The sequence below is a fragment of the Physeter macrocephalus genome, unplaced genomic scaffold (assembly GCF_002837175.3).
Source record: "Physeter macrocephalus isolate SW-GA unplaced genomic scaffold, ASM283717v5 random_58, whole genome shotgun sequence".
NCBI lineage: Eukaryota > Metazoa > Chordata > Mammalia > Artiodactyla > Physeteridae > Physeter > Physeter macrocephalus.
In genome coordinates, this window is record NW_021145336.1 from 82641 (window position 1) to 106873 (window position 24233).

At 51.7% G+C, this 24233-nt stretch overlaps 1 protein-coding gene across 8 annotated transcripts; it reads left to right on the plus strand.

Annotated features, from left to right (window-relative positions):
- The first annotated feature begins 120 nt into the window (after positions 1–120).
- On the plus strand, positions 121–20095 carry CUNH19orf47 (chromosome unknown C19orf47 homolog). Of its 8 annotated transcripts, none has more exons than XM_028483601.2 (10): positions 121–183; positions 2459–2665; positions 4346–4397; positions 7719–7806; positions 7920–8034; positions 9451–9532; positions 13634–13771; positions 15303–15455; positions 16609–16679; positions 18795–20095. In XM_028483601.2, the coding sequence occupies exons 2-10, from the start codon at positions 2513–2515 to the stop codon at positions 19287–19289; spliced, it is 1347 nt and encodes a 448-aa protein (XP_028339402.1). In that variant the 5' UTR covers positions 121–183; positions 2459–2512; the 3' UTR covers positions 19290–20095. The 8 variants fall into 8 exon arrangements, with proteins under 8 accessions (XP_028339402.1, XP_028339403.1, XP_028339404.1 ...); XM_028483603.2 differs by lacking the exon at positions 121–183 and having other exon boundaries at positions 2322–2665; positions 18795–19143; positions 19819–20095; XM_028483604.2 differs by lacking the exon at positions 121–183 and having other exon boundaries at positions 2323–2665; positions 15306–15455; positions 18795–19143; positions 19819–20095.
- The last annotated feature ends 4138 nt before the right edge of the window (positions 20096–24233 follow it).

Below are 24233 nucleotides of genomic sequence, written 5' to 3' on the forward strand. Positions count from 1 at the left end.
CGCTGTGCTCTCGCTGGTGGCTACCCGGAGGGCTAGAGCGGCCGCGGGCCGGTAAGTCCGGCTTCCGGCGGCGAGGACGGTGCTTCCGGGGCGGGCAGCCGGGCCGAAGGAGGAGGGTCTGACAATTGGCGCCGCCGGGTGGGAGGGCGGGCGGCGCGAGTGGGCGCGGGCTCAGAGGGCCAGGTGAGGCGCGGGCCATGGGTGGTGGGACTGGGTTGGATGAGGTGGGGATGAATGGCGCCCGGGGTTCCGGACTCAGTCTTGGCGCCGCTGTGCGGCTCGGTTCTTGACAAGCTACTTCTTTCTCTGAACCTCAGTTTCCTCCTCTGTAGAATGAGGATCAGAATCTGGCTATGGCATCCTCTTTATGGGTTGGAGTGAGAAGTCAGCTCGTGCATGTCGGAGACCCTAGCTCAGCGCGTGGCACACTGCTCACTTGGTTGCTCTGCTGTTATTGTTTGTATTGTTGATGATGTTTGTACTTGGTGTGGAAGATCTGGGTGTGGGAGCGTGGAATTGGGAGCCAACAGATTTCAGTTCAAGTCCTAGCTACACTTTGTGGTAGTGGACCTGTGCCTTCACCTGTCTGAACCTCGTTTTCCTCGTCTATACAACGAAGGCTAATAGCCCCAGTATCATAGAGTCATTGTGAGAATGCTGAGGAAATGTGCATGTAAACTCCTTAGCATAGGAGCTGACAGTATAGAGCAGGAGCTCAGTAGATTGGGACTATAATAAAAATGATTCTGAGAGTCATTGGTGTAGATGGGACTTGCAAGGAAGAGAGGAGGAAGGAAGCTCAGAGACGGCGATAGGAAAAACTTGGAATCTGGAGCTGGGCAAATCGACATCCTGCCACTTACTATTTGATAAATTTTGCCAAATCCCTTAGTATTACGTTTTCCTTTTTCTTTAAAACAGATGCATTTTCCTCCAGTCAGTTCATTTGAGAAAGAAAATTTGTATTGCTTTGTTAATGGAAAACTAACATTTTGGCCGTGAGAAGAAGGAAAACTTAATCTGAACTCCAGTGGAAGCAGAACGGTCTATTGTAGACAGAAACTGAAAGAATTGAAAAGGGAATAACTTGTACTATTGTGGTTCTGTGTTGTCAGATCCCATGGACCCTGTTAAGTTATACTCTGTTCTCAGCTCACACTTTGCATATAACTGACATCAGCTCAGTGACTGTCCTACCCTTTTCCTGACTCACTTAAGATTTATTTAATGCACATGTACAAAACCTACTGAACATTGTTCTAAGGGCTTGGCGTTTATAAACTCTGTTAACCCTGCTAAGCACTTTAAGAATAGATACGCTTATCCTTCTTTTTTTTTTTAATTGAAGTATGGTTGATGTACAATAACTCCTATCATTCTTATTTTATAGTTGAAGGGAGTGAGATCCAGAAAGGTTAAGCCACTTGCCCCAGAGTCAGGGTTAGGAAGTGGTAACATCGAGATTTGGAGCCAAGCCTTCTAAGGGCTTAGGATGGGGAGTCTGGTGCATGGTGATTACTTGAATTTTGGGAGCTGTCATTTTTGTATTATTGTTAATGTTATATAATCTTCACTGTTCAGAAAGTCAGTGCTGGAGATGGGCTTTTAGTGGTGGAGAGAGGACACTGAGTCCAGCAGGGAATTCTGCAGTTATAGTGGGAGGATACCAGTACTTAGAGCCTCCTAGTAAGTGTTAACTGAAACTTTGCAAAGACAGGCCACAGTGCCTGGCTCATAGTAATCCCTTGACCAGTGTTAATCATAGCCACTGACTGACTTGGGTTCAAACCCTGGCCCCCTGGGCTTCCCTGGTGGCGCAGTGGTTGGGAGTCCGCCTGCCGATGCAGGGGACGCGGGTTCGTGCCCCGGTCCGGGAGGATCCCGCGTGCCGCGGGGCGGCTGGGCCCGTGGGCCGTGGCTGCTGGGCCTGCGCGTCCGGAGCCTGTGCTCCGCGGCGGGGGACGCCACAGCAGTGAAAGGCCCGCGTACCGCAAAAACAAAAAACAAACCCTGGCCCTGTAGTTACTTGCTGTGTGACCTCGGACCTGCCACTCTAATCTGTAACTTGGAGATCATTTTTACTTTTTACCGCGGGTGGTCGTGAGGAGTCACTGAGATGTGAACATATTCAGTGCCTGGCACGTGAACATTCAGCAGGAGCTACTGCATGGGCATTGGAATCAGGGAGAACTTGTTTTTGAATCCCAGTAAAGTGCTTGGTAGATGTGGCATTTGGCAAATGACTGCACCACAATGAGTTGGTTTTTTCATTGATTAAAATGGGGCTAATTATAGTCCTCACTCACGAAGAGGTTGTAAGGCATCAGCGTGATGCCTGGCATTGGTCCTGGTGAATAGTTAGTGCTTGGTATGTGAAATGCTGTTGTTCTGTCTGACTTACTGAAGCCTCTGCATGCCTTGCTCCTTGAGAGATGTTGGTTGTATTGTCTTTGTCCAGTGGTAAAATCCCGAAGGGAAAAGGGATCTTAGGAGCCAAGTACAGGGTGAAGTGATGTCCGTGGTCGTGTTCATCATCCTACTCGGGAGTAGAGGAGAGAGCCTCACATCTGGGGACTTTGGGAAGGCTTCACAAAGCAGGTGGCAGCCAAGCAGAGTGATGGAGAGCTTGCCAGGAGGACAGGAGGAGCAAGCATTCCAGGCACAGGTGACATTCTGTGTGAAAAGTGGGTGGCAGGCAAAGCACTTGGGTGTTAGAGGGAAAGCTGGGGTCGGAGGCTGGGGGAATAAGAAGAACCAGCACTTCTAGAGTAGGTACTTAGTATACGCCAGGCACTCTTGAGCGCTTTGTACATAGAAACTCATCTAGCCCCACAGCAGTCCTCTAAGGCAAGTAATGTTTGTACCATCCCGGTTTACAGATGGGGACGCTGAAACCCGACTGGTGAAGTCACTTGCCAAGGTCACACAGCTAGTAAGTGGTAGAGCCAGATTTGAATCCTGCAAGTCTGGTTCCAGAGTCCTTACTCTTGTACTATCTCTGTGATACCATAAAAATGGGGGCGGGGGCGCGGGAACAGGCAGATTGTACGTGATGGTAAACAGAAAGGTGCTGGACAGTGGGCCTTCCACACCCTGTAGAGGAGGCGGAGGAGGGATGGGTGAAAAAGATCAGAACTGGGGGCTGGAGTGGGTAGAGGGGAGCGGCGTGAGGGGGGAGGGCAGGGACTGAGAAGAGGAGGCGGGCCAGGTGGGAAGTTTGAGCCAGGGCAGCATGGAACAGGTGGTCCTGGAGTCAGGTAGTAGTGAAGCATCAGGTGAGGAAATGATTTCTGTTAGTTCTCTTTCAACACTGCTGCTCATGTGCAGGAGAAAGTCTCTGTTGGGGCTAATATGTCTTTAACACCTTTCTGGCACCTGCTGATCTTATCCAATCGAAAACTGGTTTTCCATTTCTGCTCTGGGACCCCCTCCTGACTGGTGCCCCACCTCTCTGCCCTGGCCGCTCTCACTTGCCTCCTTGCTCCCTCCCCCGTTCGTGCTGCCCCACAGATATGCCAGATGGGCTCCGGGCTCAGGGCACTGGACTTGCCGTACCTTCTCCTGGAACACTCTTCCTCTGTAAAACTGCATGGCTCACTCCTCCACCTCCTTCAGGTCTCTAAATGTCACTTTAGAGAGCTCTTCTCTGACCACCCATTTAGAATTGCAAGCCCTCCCTTCCCGGGCCCTCTGTGTTTTCTCCATAACGCTAAAGCCTTTCTGACACGTGATATTGTCAACTGGTTTGCTTGTTTACTCTCTGTCTCCCTGTTTCCCATGTCCCCACCTAGATGCCAAGCTCTGGAGTTTGTTTGTTTTTTGCTGCGCCTTGCGGCGTGTGGGATCTTAGTTCCCTGACCAGGGATCGAACCTGTGCCCCCTGCAGTGGAAGCATGGAGTCTTAACCACTGGACCGCCAGGGAAGTCCTCAAGCTCTGGTTTTTGTTAACCTCAGTATTCCTGGCTCCTAGAACAGTGCCTCACACACAGTAGGTTCTCAGGAAAGAGTTTTTGAATGGGTAAATGAATGGGTATTTATGGTTAAGGTCTTGGGCAGGGGGTGTCTTTTTTTCTGTCCCTCTCTTATTCCAGCCAGAAACTTGTGAGGTGTGTGGGAACGGAGATGTGGACATTTGCTGCCCCTGGGCCTTATCCGAGGCAGGAGTGATAGTTGTGGTGACAGCTCTGCCCCAGGCTGACTTCCTGCCAGCTGCTCCAGGCTATTCCTGGGCTGTGAGCCCCCAGCCCAGGAACTCTCCTCTGGCAGGCAGACAGGCAGCGAGAGAGGGACGGACACTTAGCCGGCGGCGACTCATGGGTGCTCTCCCCTTGTTCTCTCTCGCAGGCTGCAGGGAGCAGAGTGAAGGCGAGGGAGACAATGGTCTCTGTAACTATGGGTGAGTCTTCTCTCTGGGGCCCCCTCTCCCCTCTGCCCCTTCTGAGGTATGACCTTGGTTGGGGGAGCAGGCTGGGGGAGGGAGGGCTGGTCACTGGCAGGAACAGCTGTGCTCCGGGGAACGTGGAGGGAGGGCCAGGGCCTGCTGAGGGCCTATCCACCTCCGCTCTGTATCTTGGCCTGCTGACAACGTATTTTGGCCGTAAAGAACTTCAGGCCATAAAGTCCTGAAGTCCAGCAGATTTCTCGTATGACCTCTCAGAGCCTCGATTTTCTCACCTGTAAAATGGAGATAGTAACGTCCTGGGATGTTGTAAGGATTAGGAGTTTATTGCGTGTAAAATCTTGGGCATGGTTCCCAGCAAATGTTAGCTGTTATTATTCTCATGAGCTTTATCACCACATTCTCTTCGAACTGTGTACTTGGGGATTTCCAAAGCACAGAGATTATTAGGTGGTAGCTTTTAAATTTTTGGAGATTTGTACGTATAGAAAAGTACATAAAACATATTTGTGTGGTCATAAGAGCAATTAAAAAGCAAACATCTGAGTGCATCCTTTATGATTCTATTTATATAAAGCACAGAAGCAGGCAGAATCAATCTATGCTGCTAGAAAGTGTTGACTGCCCTTGCGAGGCAGGGAGAAGTGACTGCCTAGGGAATGTGAGGCAGGGGATGCTTCTGGAATGTTGGAAATGTTTTATTTCTTGATCTGGGTACTGGTTACATGGGTATGTTGGTTTATGAAAGTATATCGACTTGTGTGTACTTTTGTGGGTGAAAATGATAGTTCAATAAAAAGGTTTTAAAAAAGCACACCCCCCCCCTCTAACCACCGTCCAGGTCAAGAACTAGAATATTGCCTGCCCCCCTGAGGGCTCCAACCCAATCATACACCCCCTCCCTCCTCCAGATGGAATAAACCACTGTCTTCTCTTTGTGATAATCTCTCCTTACCTTTCTTATAGTTGTACCACTAATGAAAACATTCCTGTAGACTTGGTTTTGAACTTACGTGAATGCAATCATGCCATGAGTTCTTTTGCGTCTGGCTTCTGTTGCTCAGCGCAGTGTCTGAGAGTCAGCTCTGGTGCTGTGTGTAGTTGCAGTTCTTTGCTTTGCACTGCTCCGTAGTATTTACTGTGTGAGCAGCCACCATTTGTTTGTCAGTGGATATTGCATTGTTTCTGGGTTGCAGACAAGCTGCTGTGAATCTTCTAGTGCATGTCTCCTGGTGTGTACAGCAAGCCACGCCTCTGAGTCCAAGACACACGTTGTGGCCCATATTCATATTTCTGAAATTGGGGTTCATCTTACAGCTGGTGCTTGTGATCATTTAATTGGCAGCATATTTTCCTCCTTAGTAGGACACAAAATGATGGTGAGGGCCAGACAGGAGGGCTTTTGCAGTTCCTTGACGTTGCTTCAGGCAGCTAGCTACCCCCAACCTATGTGGTGTTTTTCCTCCCCTTAATAACAGCTTAATTGAGAGGCAGTTCACATTTCATACAATTCACTGAAGCGTACGATTCAATGGTCTTTATATTCTGTGTTCGCAGAGTTATGCAAACATCACCACAATCAATTTCAAAATATTTTCATCACTCCCCGCAAAACCTGAATACCCATTAGCAATCACTCTCCCCTCCCCACTGCTGTCCCACCCAGTCCCTGGCAACCACTAATCTACTTTCTGTCCCTATAGATCTCTACAGATTTACCTCTTCTGGACATTTCACATAAATGGAACTATTGTGTGGTGGTTTTTGATACTTAGACAAAGGTGCCTGCTTTTGGCTAAGGGAACCCAGGGCCCCATGCCTGGACAGGTGGATAGTGCCTGTGAAAAGTAGAAAAAGGTCCGCCTTTCCCCTGGGCTGGTGGAGGATGTCCTGAGGGCATGAGCTCCTCACTTGCCTCAGGCCCAGGGAGACTGGCCTGTGGCTGGGTGGGCAGGGGCCTCTTTGGGAGGGGATGTGCCTGAGCCCCCTACCCCCCACCCGTGCAGTGTCTCATCCAGAGTGTGTCTCTTTCCCTGCTCTGAGCCTCAGTTGTCTTATCAGCAAAATGGGCATAGTAACACCAAATTTCTTCTCATCTAAAATAGCATGGATTGTTGGATGTACTGTTATGTACCCTGAGAAAGATAAAAAAAAAAATGTTGCCAATGAAATTGTGGCACACCATCAATTGTGAGGTAAATCCTAGTTTCAGAGATATTAAAATGTGAAAAAAAAGTTCTCCTTGGAACCAATGATCTTCTCTAACACCTGGCCTGACAGGTCAGGGTCAGTTTGAAGGTCACACCCAAGAGGCCAAGAAAGAACTTTGGAAGCAGTAAAGCTACATGGATGGGGTCTGCCTGGTCTTGGCTCCATGTGTAGCGGTGGCATCATCGTCACCATTATCCCCTTCATCATCATCATCATCATGATGGCTGCAGTGGGTTGAGGACATCCTCTGGGCCACGAGCCACTTAGAGCCCTTTTTGTGGACTTTCTCTTTAGTCTGCACAATGACCAAGGACGTCAGTGCTGTTATCACTAGAGCGTCAGGTCCATGAGGAAAGAGACTCTGTCTTGTGCCCTGCGGTATCCCCAGTGCCTAGAGGAGGACCTGGTGTGTGCCAAGTGCTCAGTACACACTTGTTGAATGTATTACCCTAGAGGACACCGAAGCACCAAGCGTTTGCCCAAAGTCCCTCAGCCGGGAGATGGCAGAGCCAGGATTGGAACCCATGCTCCAAACAAAGCCTATGCTTTGGCCTCAGTCTGAGGCCGGGCTCCTTCTGTGTGTGTGTGTAGAGGGGGGTTGCTTCTGGCACCCAGGGGTCAGCTCTGCACCCCTTCTTTCCATCCACCTGTGAATCCTGTCACCCTCTGGACCTGCACCTGCTGATGGGGACCTGGGTGGAGAACCCAGAGTCCTGGCTCCCCCAAACCAGTCATTGGCCAAGCATGGGGGCGGCGATTGCTGTGGGTCACGCTCCAGAGCAGGGTAGAGCTGCAAGGAGAAGGGCGGTATGGAAGCACAGGAGCTCGGGGAGTCTGCTTCTTGTTAGCAGGGTGGCCTGGGGCGAGCCCCCCGACCTCTCCCTGCCTCAGTTTCCTCCCTGGCAAAGTGGGGGCGTCAATGCTGCTTACCTCACAGGGCTGTCAGGCCGACTTCGTTCCATCGTACCTGCAAAGCTCTCAGGCCCAGGGCCTGGCATTTGATAAGCATTTAATCTGTGGGAGCTGCTGCTGTTGTGGTTTTGCTGCTCCTCTTCTCTAAGGAGAGTAATGTGAATAATGAGCCCTGTCCATGCCCCCACCCCCCAGCCACTTCCGAGTGGATCCAGTTCTTTAAGGAGGCCGGCATTCCTCCGGGACCTGCTGTCAATTACGCAGTGATGTTTGTGGATAATAGGTAAGGCTGCCGAGGGGACAGGGCTGAACTTGGGGAAAGGAGGGGAGTCAGGGGGCTGGCTGGCCCACCCACCCTGGCCTACTTGTGGCCTCCCTGCTGACCCTCCCCTGCAGGATCCAGAAGAGCATGCTGCTGGATCTCAACAAGGAAATCATGAATGAGCTGGGCGTGACTGTGGTGGGCGACATCATTGCCATCCTCAAGCATGCCAAGGTGGTGCACCGCCAGGTGGGTGCTCCACTCGACCCCTCTGTTCCTGGATTTAGGGTGGGGTAGAGGGGCAATGGCAGAGCCGACTGGAGGCTTGGAAGTAAAGGTAGGCAGACTGGATTCCAAGGCTGGTTCCATTGTGTGCTGTGTGATATCGGGCATGTTGCCTAACCTCTCTGAACCTTTCTCCACCTGTAGGATGTACGTAGGCAAACCAGTTTTGCAGGAGGGTTGTGAGTACTAAGTTATATAAAGCCCTAGGACAGTGTAAACAGCAGGCCGCAGTAGGGGCTCACTATAAGTATCACTATTACTAGTTTTCATCTTCCTCATGATAGTTATCCTTACCAGGACTCTTTCTCTGTCCCCAGAACAGGAGCTTTCTATGTGGGACCCAGTTGGTGGCTTGGCCAACAACATGGTGGTTCCATTCTTGGTCCTTCTGCTTACAGTAACCTTGGACTAGTGATTTCACCTCCCCGAGTCTCTGAAACAGGCTTTTCACACAGCCCTGCTGCATGGGGTCGCTGTGGCCAGTTACCAGAGAGTGTATGTGGCACCAAGTGCCAGGCCTGGAGTGAAGAGCTTGTTTAGTTATGATAGCACTTACCAAGCACTTAACGTGGCCTGTCAGGCCCTGTCTTCATCCTCTACTCATATGAGCTCACTTACTTCTCCCTCCATTTGACTGAGAAGGAAGCTTGCTTCAGAGCTGCGCTCTCCAGCACTCCACTTTACCGAGTGATGGCTGCTGGGGTTATTCTCATCAATTTTAGTAGCTCCCTCCATCCCAGGGACAGGCCTTCATCTGTCCACCATCCAAGACAAGACCCCGCAGCGAGGGCTTTCTCAAGCCAGGGATGTTAGCTGAGTTATCACGGAGGTCACTGAGCAAAATGACTTCTTTAAACTTTTAAATTTGAGACCAATTTTAGATTTATAGAAAAGTTCCAACAGTAGTACAGAAAGTTTCTGTACTTCCTTCACCCAGCTTCCCTTAATGTTAACATCTTCCACAGCCATGGTCCATTTGTCAAAACGAAGAAATGGACATTAGTAGTATGCTATTGTTAACTAAATTATGGACTATTTGGATTTCATTAGTTTTTCTACTAATGTCCTTTTTCTGTTCCAGGATACCACATGGCATTTACTTCTCACGTCTCCTTAGTCTCTTTTGCTTTGGGACAGTTTCCTAGTCTTCCCAGGTTTTTGATGACCTTCACAGTTTTGGAGAGTACTGGTCAGGTGTTCTGTAGCATGTCCCTCAGTTTGGGTTTGTCTGATGCTTCATTATGATTAGGAGGGAAATGTTTTGAAACCTCTAACAGCTCAGGCTCTGATCCCCCGAGTTTTGCTCAGATATCTGGGTTCCCTCTTCCGCCAGCTCATGCCCCTGTCCCCATGGTAACCGGGCACCTGTTTTCTTTACAGGACATGTGCAAAGCTGCCACCGAGTCGGTGCCCTGCAGCCCCAGCCCCCTTCCAGGCGAGATTCGCCGAGGCGCCTGTAGCGGTGAGTCCCATGTGTTCAGGCCTCCTTTCCTTCATTCTTACACTCCAGCAGTGAAGGAGACACACCTGGAGTTTGCAGAGGTGGAAGCAAACCATCCGAGGCTCTCGTCTCTTAGGTAGTGAGTGGCTGTATATACAATGGATTTTCGTTTGTGGTGGTTCCATCCTACATAGCCACTGCGAACACCGAGTCCGTGAATACTTAATCACTTCTCCCAGGGGAATACGGGGTCACCACATTTTCATCATCTGACCAATACACAACCTTATTTATGTGTGTTTCTGTTCCAAGACACCTTATTTAATATATGGTGTTGATTCATAAACATTGAACTCACAGCCCGCAGCACTAAAACTCATGCCTGAACGAAACTTATTGAACGCACGTATTTTTTTCCATAAGGCACATCCCAGCGTTCTTGAACTTGGGACACTAGACAGCACCTTATCACCATGCTTGGGGGCCATTTTAAACAGCAAAATCACTAACAAAAAGCACGAAGATGTGAAAATAGCAGTAAGGAGACCGTAAATAGACTGTGGCACTAAATAGACTTGTTTACTAAGTGAGAGCTGTAACAGGAAGGCAGAGCGTCGCCTTGTTTGACCTCAGTTGGGAACGTGTGTTGGGCGACTCAAGTTTTTTGCCTCTCTGTGCGTGTCTGTGAATGACCACAGAGCACCACGAGTATTGGTTTTGAGGTTACGAATAAATTTGTGAACAGGCGAATTTACAAAATAGAATCTGAGTGGTAAGAATCAACTGTATTTATACTTTTGTTTTTTTCAGCAGTGTGACACTTAAAAAATTTAAACATACGTATTAATTAGCTTTCGCGGCTCAGCAAGCCACCACAAAACTGGCTTAAACACAGACTTTAAAAAAAAATTTTTTATTGAAATATAGTTGATTTACAATGTTGTGTTAGTTTCAGGTATACAGCAAAGTGATTCAGTTATACACACACACACACACACACACACACGCACGCACACTCACACATATATATCTTAGTTCCCTGACCAGGGATCGAACCCGTGCCCCCTGCAGTGGAACGAAAGCTCGGAGTCCTAACCACTGGACCACCAGGGAATTCCCTATATATATTTTTTTTCCAGATTCTTTTCCATTATAGGTTATTATAAAATAGTGAATATAGTTCCCTGTGTTACACAGTAGGTCCTTGTTGGTTATCTACTCCATATATAGTAGTGTGTATATATATCCCAAACTCCTAAATTATCCAACGCCCCCCACCCCTTTCCCCTTTGGTAACTATAAGTTTGTTTTCTCTGTCTGTGAGTCTATTTCTGTTTAGTAAATAAGTTCATTTGTATCATTTTTTTAAGTCTGTCTGATTTACTTCACTTAGTATGATAATCTCTAGGTCCATCCATGTCGCTGAAAACACAGACTTTTATTTCTCATGATTCTGTGACTTGGCTGGTCACTTCCGCTCTGGGACAGCTCAACTGATCTCAGTGGTCACTTGGCAGCTCCTAGCACTTGATCTAGGATGGCCTCCCTCACACATCTGATGGTTGGCTTGGTGTCATCTGGGCCAAAAGAGGTGACTTGGCCACATGTCTCTCATCATCCAGCAGGCTAGCCCAGGCTCATCTACACCGTGGTGATTGTAGGGTTCCCAAAAGCAGCATAAGAAGGCAGGACCCAATGTGCAAAGCACCTCTTAAGTCTCTGCTTGTATAACATTTGCTTCTGTCCCATTGGCCAAAGCCAGTCACATGGCTAAGCCCAGCATCAGTGTGGTCAGGGCCTACCCAAAGGCATGGACGAAGGGAGGTTGAACAAATTGGGTTCGTTTCTGCAATGGTCTCCCTCAACTGACATACAGAAAAGGGTTCCGATGACAAAGGGGCAGCTGAGTGACTTTTCACAGATGGAGCACGCATGTAGCCTGCAGCATCCAAATCCAGAAACAGAAAAGATGACTGACGTCACTCACCACCTCTCAAGGGTATCCACTGCCCTGATTTCTAGCAGCTTAGGTTAGTTTTGCCAGTCTTTCAAACCTGTATAAATGTAATCAGGTAGTATGTACTTTTTATGCCATTTTGAGTATCTTAAAAGAGTTTAAAATAGGTTTAAAAAATTTAAACAAAAATACTGATGGAGAAAATAGGCAGTTAAAAGAGTAGGGGAAACAGGCACAGATGGAAAAGGGTGGAGAAGAGTACCCCAAAACATTCCGGTCACTTGTGTACACTTTGTAATATTGAACATGTGTGTCCGCACTGGGAGGAACAAAGTTCGTTGTACTCTGGCATCTGACTGCCGCTCAGCTTCAGTCGCTCACAGAGCTGTTTTCCCTCCACCCAGGTGATGCTTACCTGGCGTGATAACACATCATACCCCTTTTAAGCAAGACCTTGCCCTCTGTGGCCATTGCAAGAGGCAGGCCCTCTCAACTGCTTATGTTTTGTAGCAGAAAACCCCGATCGTGTTGCATTTGGCCTGTCAGAGTGCTGTGAGTGGCGGCTCTGGGCGCAGATTCCACACAGCCACTCATCAGAAAGCCACCCCTGGGAATTCCCTGGCGGTCCAATGGTTAGGACTTGGCGATTTCACTGCTGGGGCCTGGGCGAGGCCAAAAAAAAAAAAGAAAGAAAGCCGCCCCTATCGGGCTGAAGAAATGTCTTGGGAAGATCACGGGAGGGTGTATGCCAAATCATCAGCAGCAGTGAGCAGGCCTGAAAACCGACCATTTCTTCCTGGGCGGTGGGGAGGGAGAAGGTCTCGTTGGGAAGGGCCAATCCCCGGACTTCTGGGTGCCAACAGGGCTCCAGTTCCTGACCTGGGTGGTGGGTATACGGGAATTGATGTTAAACGATCTGTGTAGGTTTGATGTATTTTTCTGTATGCTGTAGTTGTAATTTAAAAAATAACCAAGCAATATGGAATTCTAATCAGGGGTTGAGGGTCGTTATGGGGGACTTCAGGAGGCTTTGAGAGACAGCACATGGCAGAAAGAGAGAAGGCTTTTTTGGGGGTAGGTAGGACAAAATACCAAAGTCTGAAAGCCATTGTGGGGCGGGGGTTGGTGCTGGGCCTGCTGAGCAAGTGGTAATAGCGTGAAGGTTCCCCCTCTCCCCTCCCTGCAGGGCTTCCCCAAGAGCTCAGCAAACCCGCACCCTGAAGCTAGCAGCAGCTGCACCTGGAGACACAATCTGTCTCCTCCCCCCGCTGGAGTTGGCCCTCCAGTCTGCTCGCTGTAGCCCACCTTGCACCCTGGGACATCCCTTCTCCTGCTCCACAGAATACAGGGGTGCCAGAGACTGCTTCCCACCCTTGAGGGAGGTCACCTCTTTTCTTGACCCAGCCCAACTGGAGCCAGACCCACATTGCCCAGGGCCCTGGCTGAGTGACCCCACTCCCCGAATCTCAGTTTCCTCATCTATAAAATTGGTGTACAGTGGAGCCTGTCTAGGAGGGGTGTTGGGAGGTTCGGTGACCATGTTCATCTTTTCAGTAGATGTTTATTGAAGACCTGTGAAGTGCCAGAAACTGTGGTTGGCACTGGGGATACAGCGATAAACAGACAGTGTCTCCTCGTGGGCCTTGCAGTCTTGTGGGAGAGTCTACCAGTAAACAAATAAATGTAATTTTAATGTCAAGCAGTAATAAGGGCAGGGAAGTATTCTCTGAGGAGATGCCGTCTGAGAGGACACCTGAATGCAGAGACAGAGCAAGCCCATTGCTACTGGGGGAACTGCACGCCAGACCTATGAACAGCAAGTGCCCTGAGTGGGCATGTACTTGCTGAGCGAAGAAGATCCTGGAGGCCAGCGTGGTGGAGGGAGAGGGGAGGGAAGAGCTCAGTGCTGGGCTGGGTAACTGATAGGTGAAGTGTGCTAGGAACCCATCTGGTCTGGGGCCTCAGGAAAGGCCCCCAGGGCAGGGAGGGGCAGGCTAGTTCCTGGGAAGACAGGCCCAGGCCAAGCATGCTCCTCTTGACAGTGCAGCCACAGGGTGCCTCTGGCTGCCCTTTCCCTGCCCCTTGCGGTCCCAAGGTTGCCTTCCCCATCCTGACCCCCTTCCCAAGGCCCCGCCCCACTGGACTCTCCTCTTTCCTCCTGGCAGCCGCCTCCCGGATGATCACCAACAGCCTGAACCGAGACTCCCCACCCGGCACTCCCCCCAGGCGGCCGGACACCAGCACCTCCAAGATCTCTGTCACCGTGTCCAACAAGATGGCAGCAAAGAGTGCCAAGGCTGCCGGTGAGGGGACTCAGGCAGGTGGTGGGAGGAGCTGGAGGCGAATGTGGGTTGGCAGACAGTATTTGGGGGACATGTTCCCAACGTTGCAGGGTGCTTTGGAGGCCACAAGGTGTCCAGAGTGTTCAGACTTGGTCAGATCACTGCACCTCTGTGGGCTTCACTGTAGAAGGGGGCTGGTGACACCCTCCCCAGAGGATGGTTGGAAGCACTTGAGATGGTGTCTTTAAGCTTCGTGAGTGCACTGCAATTCTCATGCGGTGACTGTTTCAGTCTCTTTGTACTTTTTATTTTAGTGTGGTAAGAACACTTAACGTGAGCTCTACCCTCTTCACAAAATTTTAAGTGTACAGTACAGTATTGTTGACTATGGGTGGTTCAGTCTTTTTTAACAGATGGTCACTGAGCCCCGCAGTGGTGCCCGGCCCTGTGCTTGATGCCTGGGGTCAAAGGTAAAGAAGCTACCTTTCCTCTTAGCTGCCAGAGGGATCCTTTAAAACCTTCAATCTGATCCTTTCACACCCTTGTCTAGAGCTCTCCAGGGCTTCCCATTGTTCCACTAATAAAGTCGTCTTCCCCTGTGGCCTTACTGGGCCCTGTGACACGTGGATTCACGTCTCGCTTGCTGCCTCGGTTCCCCTCCAGGCTCCTTCTCGTCGTGGGGCCTTTGCCCTGATGTTCCCTTCTCCCGGACCTTCTTCCTCCACAGGCTTTTCCATGCTTGGCCGCTGTTCCTCTTCCAGGTCTCAGCTGGTAAGCTGGGACTGGGACTCCGGCCTTTGGGTTCCCAGGCCCTCCTTCTGTCCGTCACGCACTCCTGCCTTTGGTGGACCCGTCCCCACAGCAGTGATCTTGGCCCAAGTTGAAACTGAGGCCCAGGGTGGGGGCTTGGCTGTTCTGGCCCCCAGCCCCATCACGCCCCGTCCACCTCCATCACCCGTGCCCCCTTTTGGCCATGCGTGTCTGCAAGTGCCTCATCCTCCTTCTGATCTTTCGATTTGTGTGCCATGAGCAAGAACGTTAAAATTCATTTCTAAAGTGTTGAAAAGATGGGGAGCCTGGGAGGGACTGGCTCTCTTCGACCCAACACATTTGAGGAGAGTCTTTCTTTTAAATTGAGGTGTAATTTACTTATGCACGATGCACAAATTGTAAGTATATACCTTGATTAATTTTTAAAAAGTGATTACACCTGTGAAAGCACCACCTTGATGGCTTTTCCACCACTTAGCAGTTTCCCCATCTGAGGGGATTCTGGCTGGGCTGGGAGGTGAGCCTGCTGGGGGACAGAGGGCCAGAGCCACAGAGAGCCTGGGAGGCCCGCCACAGCCTTCTGCGACCCCACTGTGCCCAGACCCCTGAGTTTCCCGGTAGTTCAGCCAGTGGCCTTGGGGGTGGCTGGGAGGATAAGGGATTCCAGTCACGTGAACGCATGGCGATAAAGGGCACGTGTGTGCCCTTTGCAGGGCTTCCAGCCCCCACCCCAGGAGAACATTCCATCCCAGAAGATGCTCACCACCCCCTCCTCCCCCAGCAGCCCTGGCCCGCCGGGAGGAGGAGAGCTTGACTGGTCCCACCAAGCGGCGCCGGGTCACGGCCGAGATGGAGGGGAAGTACATTATCAACATGCCCAAAGGCACCACCCCCCGGACCCGTAAGATCCTGGAGCAGCAGCAGGCAGCGAAAGGTACTGGCCCCGGTGGGGAGTGGCGGGCACAGACTGTGTTTCCCTTTTGCTGCATCTTGCAGGGTTGGTCACGTCCTACAGGCATTGGCCCAGAAGCAGGCTCTGATGGGGTCCAGGGGGTCTTGGACCAAGGGGACAGTGATGGTGACCATAGTAGAGGGGGACGCATCACTGCCTCTGTCCTCTTGTCCTGCAGTTAGCGTATCAGGGCTCCTCGGTGCCTCAGCTGGCGCCTCTTCCCCGAGGGACCGTGGCACGGATTCAGTGCTAGCCTGCCTGTTAAGTGAGTGACTGTGCCTGGCTGAGGGCAGGTGCCCAAAACGGTAGGAACCGTCGTTACGAGCCAGAGGTGTCTGGTTGAGATTCAGTCCATAGCTGGGATTTGAATCTGGTGGTACAGAGATGGTCTTCCTTACAGTGTTCCATTTAGAAAAGTGTAAACGTTCTCATGGAAAAACATCCAGCGGATGCAGAAGCATGTACAGTAAAAACAAACTCTCTCCCCTCACTCCCATATCCCACACGTATCGTTAACCTTTCCAGACCAGCATCTATGAATGTAAATGCATCTGTTTGTACATTTACACATATCTAGGCATTTTTTTCTTTTTAAGCACAAATAGCATTATCCTATATGTATTGTTCTATAACTTTTTTATTGAAGATCTTTTCATCTTCTTCATTCTTTTTAATGGTCGTTTAATATTTTCATAGTACTTCTATACTGTAATCTAGTAAGCATTTTCCTGTTAATGGCTCTTTAGGCTGTTATTTAGGGAGAGCATTACCATTCATCAGATTCTCTGAGAGACCCATGGCCCGAAAAAGAGGGAAAGGAACCAGAAGGGATTAAGAACTCTTACCGCACATGCACTTCACGAATTGGTACCAAGGTGTGAGGACCGGAAGTGTCCATTTTAGTTGATCCTTCCCACATTTGACACTAGCCAGAAGTGTGTGGGTTAAGGTCAGTGTTAGCCGACAACATAGACGTCAAACCTAACTGGGCCCAGTCGGTGCCTGCTTGGACCAGAGCTGCCTGGGGTCTGGGCTGCCTGTGTCGACCCCTCCCTGTCTGCACCGCGCTCAGCCAGGCCTGGGCCCACAGGGGCCGCCCAGCAGGCGCTGGCTGATGGCCTCACTTCCCTCCCAGGTCTCCACAGGACGTCTGTGTTTGACCGCCTTGGCGCCGAGACCAAGGCAGACACGACGACGGGGAATAAAGTGAGTTGGAAATGGGGGAGCCGCTGGGGACTCTCAAATTCTTGTCTTCCCTGGGTGTTGTTCCTGGCATTTCCCACATACATCTCACCCTGTCTCACCCACCTTTCCAGGCCCAGTGCCTTTCTCTGCACTGGTGGCTTCCCTGTCCGTCTTCTATCCCGACCTCTCTCCCGATTTCCAGCCCCGGGGGTCTGGCAACTCACGGACGCCGCCCTCGGCCCCCTGCTACCACCACGTCCCCAAATTGTCCTCAGCATCTTCCCCCAAAGCAAATCCTCCCCTGGGCCCTGTCTCGGGTGCCCCACCGTCCCCACTCCAGGCAGTCTTGAGTCTGATGGGGCCATCTGTCCCCACCTGTCTGCCACCTCTCCCTGCCTGCGTAGGGCAGTGGCCTCCTAGCTGGTCTCTGCACAGCTCCTGTGAACCCCTCCAGCCCTTCTCCCACAGTGGCAGCACGTGCTGCCTCCAGGACAGGCCCTCCCCCCTCGCCCTCGGGAAACCCTTCAGAGGCTTTTCACCACATGCTCAGGCGCAGCCCGCTCTTCCTCCTCCGCCTGCGGTCCCGCCGGCCTAACCACGGCAGCCTGAGCCCGTCGCCTGGCACAAATCCGTCTCTGCCACCGCCTGGCTGCGTGGCCTTGACCGTGTCACTTAAGCCCTTTGTACCTCAGTTTCCTCCTCCGTATAGTACCTCACAGCGTGGTCGTGAGGACTAAGTGAGGTATAGCTGCGTGGCGCGGGGGCTGTTCGGTGCAGTGGTGAGCATCTTTATTTATATATTTTTTAATTTTTAAAATTTTATTTTATTATTTTTGGCTGCGTTGGGTCTTCGCTGCTGCGCGCGGGCTTTCTCTAGTTGCGGCGAGTGGGGGCTACTCTTCGTCGTGGTGCGCGGGCTTCTCACTGCGGTGGCTTCTCGTTGCCGAGCGTGGGCTCTAGGCGCGTGGGCTTCACTAGTTGTGACATGGGGGCTCAGTAGTTGTGACTCACGGGCTCTAGAGCGCAGGCTCAGTAGCTGTGGCGCACGGGCTTAGTTGCTCCGCGGCATGCGGGATGTTCCCGGACCAGGGCTCGAACCCGTGTCCCCTGCGTTGGCAGGCGGATTCCTAACCACTGTGCCACCAGGGAAGCCCTGGTGAGCATCTTTAAATGGCACCTTTGAGTAACTCTGGTGGAGCTCTCCAGCTGCCTTTTCTTCCTTGCTCACCAGGGCTCACCCGCTCTGGCTTTTTCTCACTGCCTAAATCTTATCATGAGCGTGATAATAACACTCAGGATCATGTGGCTTGAAGATGCAGCCATGGAAAGAGCTTCGCACGTAGCGAGTGTGCTGTAAATATGATTCTTATTCCTGTCTTGGGGACTTAGACGGCACTCTTTACTCTCTTAAATGTTGATGCCTCAGAGAAAGCTGTCCTGAACTCCGAGAGGAGATGAGGCCTCCCTGTCCCCTGCTCTCCAGCGCTCCCCTCTCCTCCCAAGAACGCTAATTAAGGCTCATGGGATCTTAATTCCCAGGGATTGAACCTGGGCCCTCGGCAGTGAGAGCGCGGAGTCCTAACCACTGAACCTCCAGAAAATTCCCTGTCGTAATTAGAGAATTACTTGTGCTATATCCGATGCTGGGTCTGTTTTCCCCACTGGACTGTGAGCCCCCTGAGAGCAGGACCAGGCCTGTCTTGGTCACCTCTGGGTCCCCAGCACTGCCCAACAGGGCCAGGTATTGACCTGGGACTCAGAGAATGTCTGCGGAGCAAATGACCAAATTTGCCTTTTCTCTCACGTTCACCTGTAGACCTTTGCAAATGGTCTTCCCTTTCGCCTCCCTTCCCCCTCCCTCTTTATTCGACTCACTTCCACTCGGCTTTCAGATCTCATCTCTGATGTCCCTCTCCAGGGAGCCTTCCCCGAACTTTGGGCAGCGAGGGGGCCTCTCCTGGCCTCCTCCAGCTCCCTGGGCTTACCCTCTCATGACTCTGATCACTGTCTAGTGTGTCACCGATGGGTGTTCTTCCTGACTGTGAGCCCCGTGAGGTAGGCACAGATGAGGCAGCTCTCTGTGAATGCATGTTGAGTGACTGAGTGACTCACTTGTCCTGTCTCTGACCTCCACAGCCCACAGGAGTCTTCAGCCGCCTGGGGGCCACCCCAGAGATGGACGAGGATCTGGCTTGGGACAGTGACAACGACAGCAGCAGCTCTGTCCTGCAGTATGCCGGGGTCCTGAAGAAGCTAGGCCGGGCCCCAGCCAAAGCCAGTCCCCAGCCCGCACCGACTGTCAAAGCCAAGGCCACAAGCTCGGCGGCAACGGCCGCCGCCCCGACGCTGCGGCGCCTGGCTTTTTCCTCACGACCTGGGCTCGAGAGGAAGCCGGAGTCCCTATCCAAAGTCAGCATCATCCAGAGACTGGGCAAGGCTGCCCTTGTGCCGGAGGCCCAGGACAGCCAGGTCACGAGCACCAAGAGTAAGTCCTCGGCTGAGGTCAAGGTCACCATTAAGAGGACTCTGGTGGGGCCCCGGGGGAGCAGCTCCAGCGAGGGCCTTGGTGCCCAGATGGACCACGCGGGCACTGTGAGCGTGTTCAAAAGACTGGGCCGCAGGACCTTCTAGCCCAAGGGCGGGCCGCAGACCCCTCTCCAGACTCCAGGCTCCATCAGAGTCTTCAGCGAGGGCGCGCTCACGCCTCCCTGCCGGCTGCTGGATGACACTGCTTGTCTCCCTCAGGCATTCTGCCAGCCTGAGCTTTCTGGGGATTCACCCGGTTTTTCTGAGTCTGAGATGGTCATTGTGGCCCGGCCTTGCCGCTCTGGGACTTTCCCTTCTCTCCCGTCCTCTGTTCTCTCCTCTCTGACCGTGGCCTTGGCAGGACCCACTTTTCTACCTCTCCAAGTGCCAAGTGCCCTTTTCCCGTCCTCCATTCCCCATCCTCCCTCTCAGCAACGTCTGCTGCCTCAAACCCCGGCTCCGGGCCTCCCTGTCCCCCAGGGTGGGTGTCGTCTGAACGGGCTCCCGTATCCCCCACACCCCTGGCTTCCTCGCTTCCCTCCCTCCTCTGCCCCCTCCCGCCGATGCTATGACTTCTCTCTCTCCGTCTCTTCACCCTGTTCATTTCTTTTCTGTTTTCTGTCCCTGTGGCAAGGCCCGACTGTCCGCTGCGTCCTGCCTGACCCTCCTGCACCTCCGGCCTCCCAGCGGCCCCCTCGTCGGCGGCGGTGGCGTCGAGCCGGTAGAGACTGTTAGCCGCCGTCACTCCTAGGCTGGAGGGACGTCCCCAGACCCCAGGTTGCAGCTGGGGCACCTGCCTGGGCATCATTTTCCCTGAAAGTTGGTGGCAGGTGGGGGGTAAGGGGCACTAAGAAGGGAAGCCAGCACCGAGAGAAGAAAACAGCTATTTTAATATATTTTTGTGACTTTCAGACTGTTTCCCTCCCCTCCTTCAGGGCGAGTCGCAGGACTGTTTTTCACATGAAGCACGGTGTGGGCGGGGCACCCACGAAGGGTTGGGCCTCGTCTCTGAGGGTCAAGCTCCCCACATACATAGGTGGGCCATGTTTTTGCTGCAGGCCCTGAGGTGAAGGGAGTCACGGCCATGGTCATCGTCTAGTTGGGCCTCCTCCTGCCCGCGGCAACCGCAGGGCTCTGTCCCTCTGCTCTCCCCTTCCGCAGATTTCCCCTGTTTCTGCCACTCTGCCTGTGGATGGCTTTCCAGACCGCAGGCCTCATTTGTGCGGGTGCCTGTGGCTTTGACCGTTTACCTACTCACCACTGCACAGCACCTACTCTTTGCCGGGCCTGTTCTAGGAGCTGGGGATCCATCCGTGAGCAAGGCAGACAAGTCTCTTCCCGCGTGGCTGACCTCTCTAGCCAGGGAGACAGGCGGTAAAGTAATCAGTAAATCACAATTTGCCATTTGAACCATTTTTAAGTGTACTGTTCAGGGGGTGCCCAAAGAATTGGAAGGGTGACTGCAAGTGACCAGGGCCTCTTCGATGTTTGGGGCAAGAAGGCCTTTCAGAGGAGGTGACCTGTAGGGTGGTCTGTGTGCAGTTCAGGAGGAGAGCGTTCAGGCAGAGGAAACAGCCAGGGCCACAGCTCTGAGGCGGGACAGTGATCACGGAGGACACCAGCGTGGCTGGCAGGTGAGTGAGGGGCCGGAGGCATGTGGACACCCTCCCAAGAGCGCTGAGGCGTCTGGGAGGGTTTAAAGCAGGCAAGTGATGATCTGAGTTGCCTTTTACAAAGATTGCTTGGGCCGCTGTGAGGAGGACAAGTCGCTGGGAGGGCAGGGGCGGAGGCGGGGAGGCAGCGTGGGGAGAGATGGTGGGTGGGGAGGAGGCAGTGGGTGGACCTTGGGTGCGCTTCAGAAGGGGCAGCAGGACTCTCCACTCGGGTGGATTGGAAACTGGGGCAAGGGGAGGGGCTGGATCACACCTAGATGGAGGACTTGAGCATCTAGAGGAAGGTGCTGTTTGTGGAGCCAGCTGGGGCGGGAGGGCGCTCAGCTGTCAGGGGTTGACTGAGAGGTGAGCAGGCTGCTGGGGCAACAGCTTGGGGGGTGCTCAGGGTACAGCCGTGTTCAAAGCCGAGGGCCTGGCGATACCAGCTGGAAAAGGGTATAGAGAGAGGAGGGGACCCGGAAGGGAGTTGGGGCCCTTTTCCCATGTCGAGAACAGGATCTGATAAGGAGATTACCAAGGCGTGGGCAAGGGGTTTGGAGGAGGACTAACTGCAGGTAAAGCTGAGATTAGAACTCATCCATTTTTTTGGTTTGTTTTCATTGTGGTAAAATATACATAACACAGAATTTACCGTTTGAACCATTTTTAAGCATACTTTTCAGTGGCATTAAGTACATTCATATTGTTGTATAACCATCACCATCATCCATCTCCAGACCTGCTTTTGTCTTCGTAAGTGATCATCCACTTATTTTTAGGTTTTTAGTAACGTCATTTGGGGAGGCTACTGTGTGTCAGGTGGCGTCCCGAGCACTGGGCCTGCGGTGTGAGGGGCCGGACTTCAGTATGAGGGGCAGTGGTAGAGGGAGGACCCAGAGACCCCTTTCCTGGTGAGGGCCCAGGCCAGACCCTCATGGACCTTCTGGACCTCAGAAGGAAAGCAAAGGATGGCAATGTTAAGAAGATTCCAGAGGCCGCCCTGTTGTGTCAGGGCCACAAGGAGGCGCTCACACATATACTCAGGTTTCTTGCTGATCTTCAACTCTTCTTTTTACCACCCGCCCCTAGTAATTTCCTTGAGTTCCACTTCATGGATGATTTTAGCAGCTGCCAGGGTTAACTGGAAGAGTTCCAGTTACTAAATTTTAGAGCACGGGGTAATTTCTTGATGTGTAATAGGAACTGAAATGATATAAAAGCATGTATAGCTCACTTCTCATGAAAAGCTGATGAGGTTAGTCAAGTCACTCTTGCCTCCTTCCGGAGGCGAAGAGGGGAACGAACTGCCGAAGGCCTCACCAGCTGGAAAGGGGCAGCACCGGGCTTGCCACCAGGGAGGTGACCAGGAGCCTCGCCCTTTAGCCCCTGCCCTGTGCTGCCTCAACCGCAGATTTGAGACAAGGCCCTTTTGGAAAGGGGAGGGTGGGGTCATAGGAGAGTGGTTTGGGATTTGCTATAGCTGCCTGTGTGTACGTGTTACCCCGCCCCCACCAACTTACCCTAGGGAGCATTTGCAGCTCTGGGAGACCTCAGGCCTTGAGGGTCATGCCCATCCTGCCACCGGCTGCCACACAGGGTGGAGCCGGACACCTCCTCGGCCTCCTAGCCAGCCGCTCCAGAGCGCCAGTGTCCCACTCACTTGATACGGCGATTCCCCCAAACCAGCCCCAACAGCTGTGGCCCACAGGGGTGCGTTATTTTTTCTCTGGTTCTGCGAAACGTATTTGAGCATAAATAATACACACACACGGTGCAAAATGCCAAGATACAAAGGGCTTCACGGTGAAAAGTCTCTTCCCAAGTCTCCTACCTCCCCAGTCCACTCCTCAGAGGCCACTAGTGTTACCAATGTCTTGGATAAGACTTCCAGAGATGTGTGTGCGTGCGTGCGTGCGTGTGCACACACACACACACACACATACATTCACACGTACATACAACAAGAGGAACACACAGTGCACACAGACGAGCACACACGCACGTTAACGGCCTAGCTTACTTACCCAGTCCTTTTTGGAAGGGAATTCAGCTTGTTTCCAGTTCCTTGTTATTACAAGTAGTGCTGCAATGGAGAAAGTGGGGTCGATTCAGGGATGAATTTGAAGAACTCCAGTCATATCACTTTAGTGCAGACACTGTTATTGGGTCACTAGCAGATCTGAATGAAGTTCTCCCCCGAGATTATTGGCACTCTTCAGATGATTTACTTATACATATATCACCCCATTCCAAAAAGGAATTAAGAGTAGTTGGACTCTTCTAATTGGAGACCGCTGGAGGAAGCGGATCAGGGGATGCTAAGAGCTAATATGGACCCCCACCTAGAAGTACAAAATACGAGCTTTGCTAAGTTGATAGGGCTTAAGAGGTGCTTTGTGCAGTGGGGCCTGCCCTCTTGTGCTGCTTTTGGGAACCCTGCAGCCACCACTGTGTAGATGAGCCTGGGCTAGCCTGCTGGATAATGAGAGACGTGGTGCGGCCAAAAAAGAAAAAGAAAGTAACGGGGGAACCCGAATATATAAAACATGCTTAAAACAGAAAAGCAGTAATTTATTAGCATACATTTAAATGTTTATTTTGCATTAACTCATGCAAACAACACAAAATTCAAAGGTACAGAAGGATATATACAATAAGACTGTTTTGTGCCCTACTGGGCAAAAGACTAGCAAAAAAATTAAAGTCTCAAGTGTTGGGGAAAATTTGGAATAATAGGAGTGTATACTGCTGTTGGAATGTAAGTTGGTATCAACCAGTTTGGAAAATAGTTTGATAGGTTGTAGTGGAATTGAAGATGACATACTCTCCAACCCAGTAACTACCCTTCTGGAGAAGCTTACACATGCACACAGGACATGTATCAGAATGTTCATAAGATCCCTGTTGTAATGCCATAAAAAACTTGGAAACAACCCGAATATCCATCTGCTGGAACATGGGCAGATTGTGACATAGATGTTCTAATTATCTAATGCATAATGAATCACCTCAATACTTAGTGGCTCAGATCAATAATCAGTATCTCTTATGGCTCTGGGTGCTGACTTGCTCAATTAGACTCTTATAACTTGGGCGCTCTCATGCGCTCGCTGTAAGATCTTGGCTGGGGCTGGCGTCCTCTTGAAAGCTTCCCCAGTCGTCTGGTGGTTAACCAATACTGGCCCTTAGATAAAACCTGAGTGTGGGCTATCAGCCAGGATGCCTACATGTGACCTCTCCATGTGGCCTGGGCTTCCTTACAACATGGCAGCTGGGTTCAAAGAGCAAGCTTCTCAAGAGAGTCAGGGGAAACTGTATTGCCTTTTCTAACCTAGCATTGGAAGCCACTCACATTGCTTCACTTCTGCCATAGTCACTAGCCCACCTAGATTCAAGA

Bases quoted from the DNA above. Each gene is read 5' to 3' on its own strand.
- CUNH19orf47 (XM_028483601.2), top strand. From the start codon at position 2,513: ATGTCCGTGGTCGTGTTCATCATCCTACTCGGGAGTAGAGGAGAGAGC. The intron at 8,035-9,450 runs GTGGGTGCTCCA...TTTTCTTTACAG, and splicing joins CCAAGGTGGTGCACCGCCAG to GACATGTGCAAAGCTGCCAC. The intron at 13,772-15,302 runs GTGAGGGGACTC...CTCCTCCCCCAG, and splicing joins AAAGAGTGCCAAGGCTGCCG to CAGCCCTGGCCCGCCGGGAG.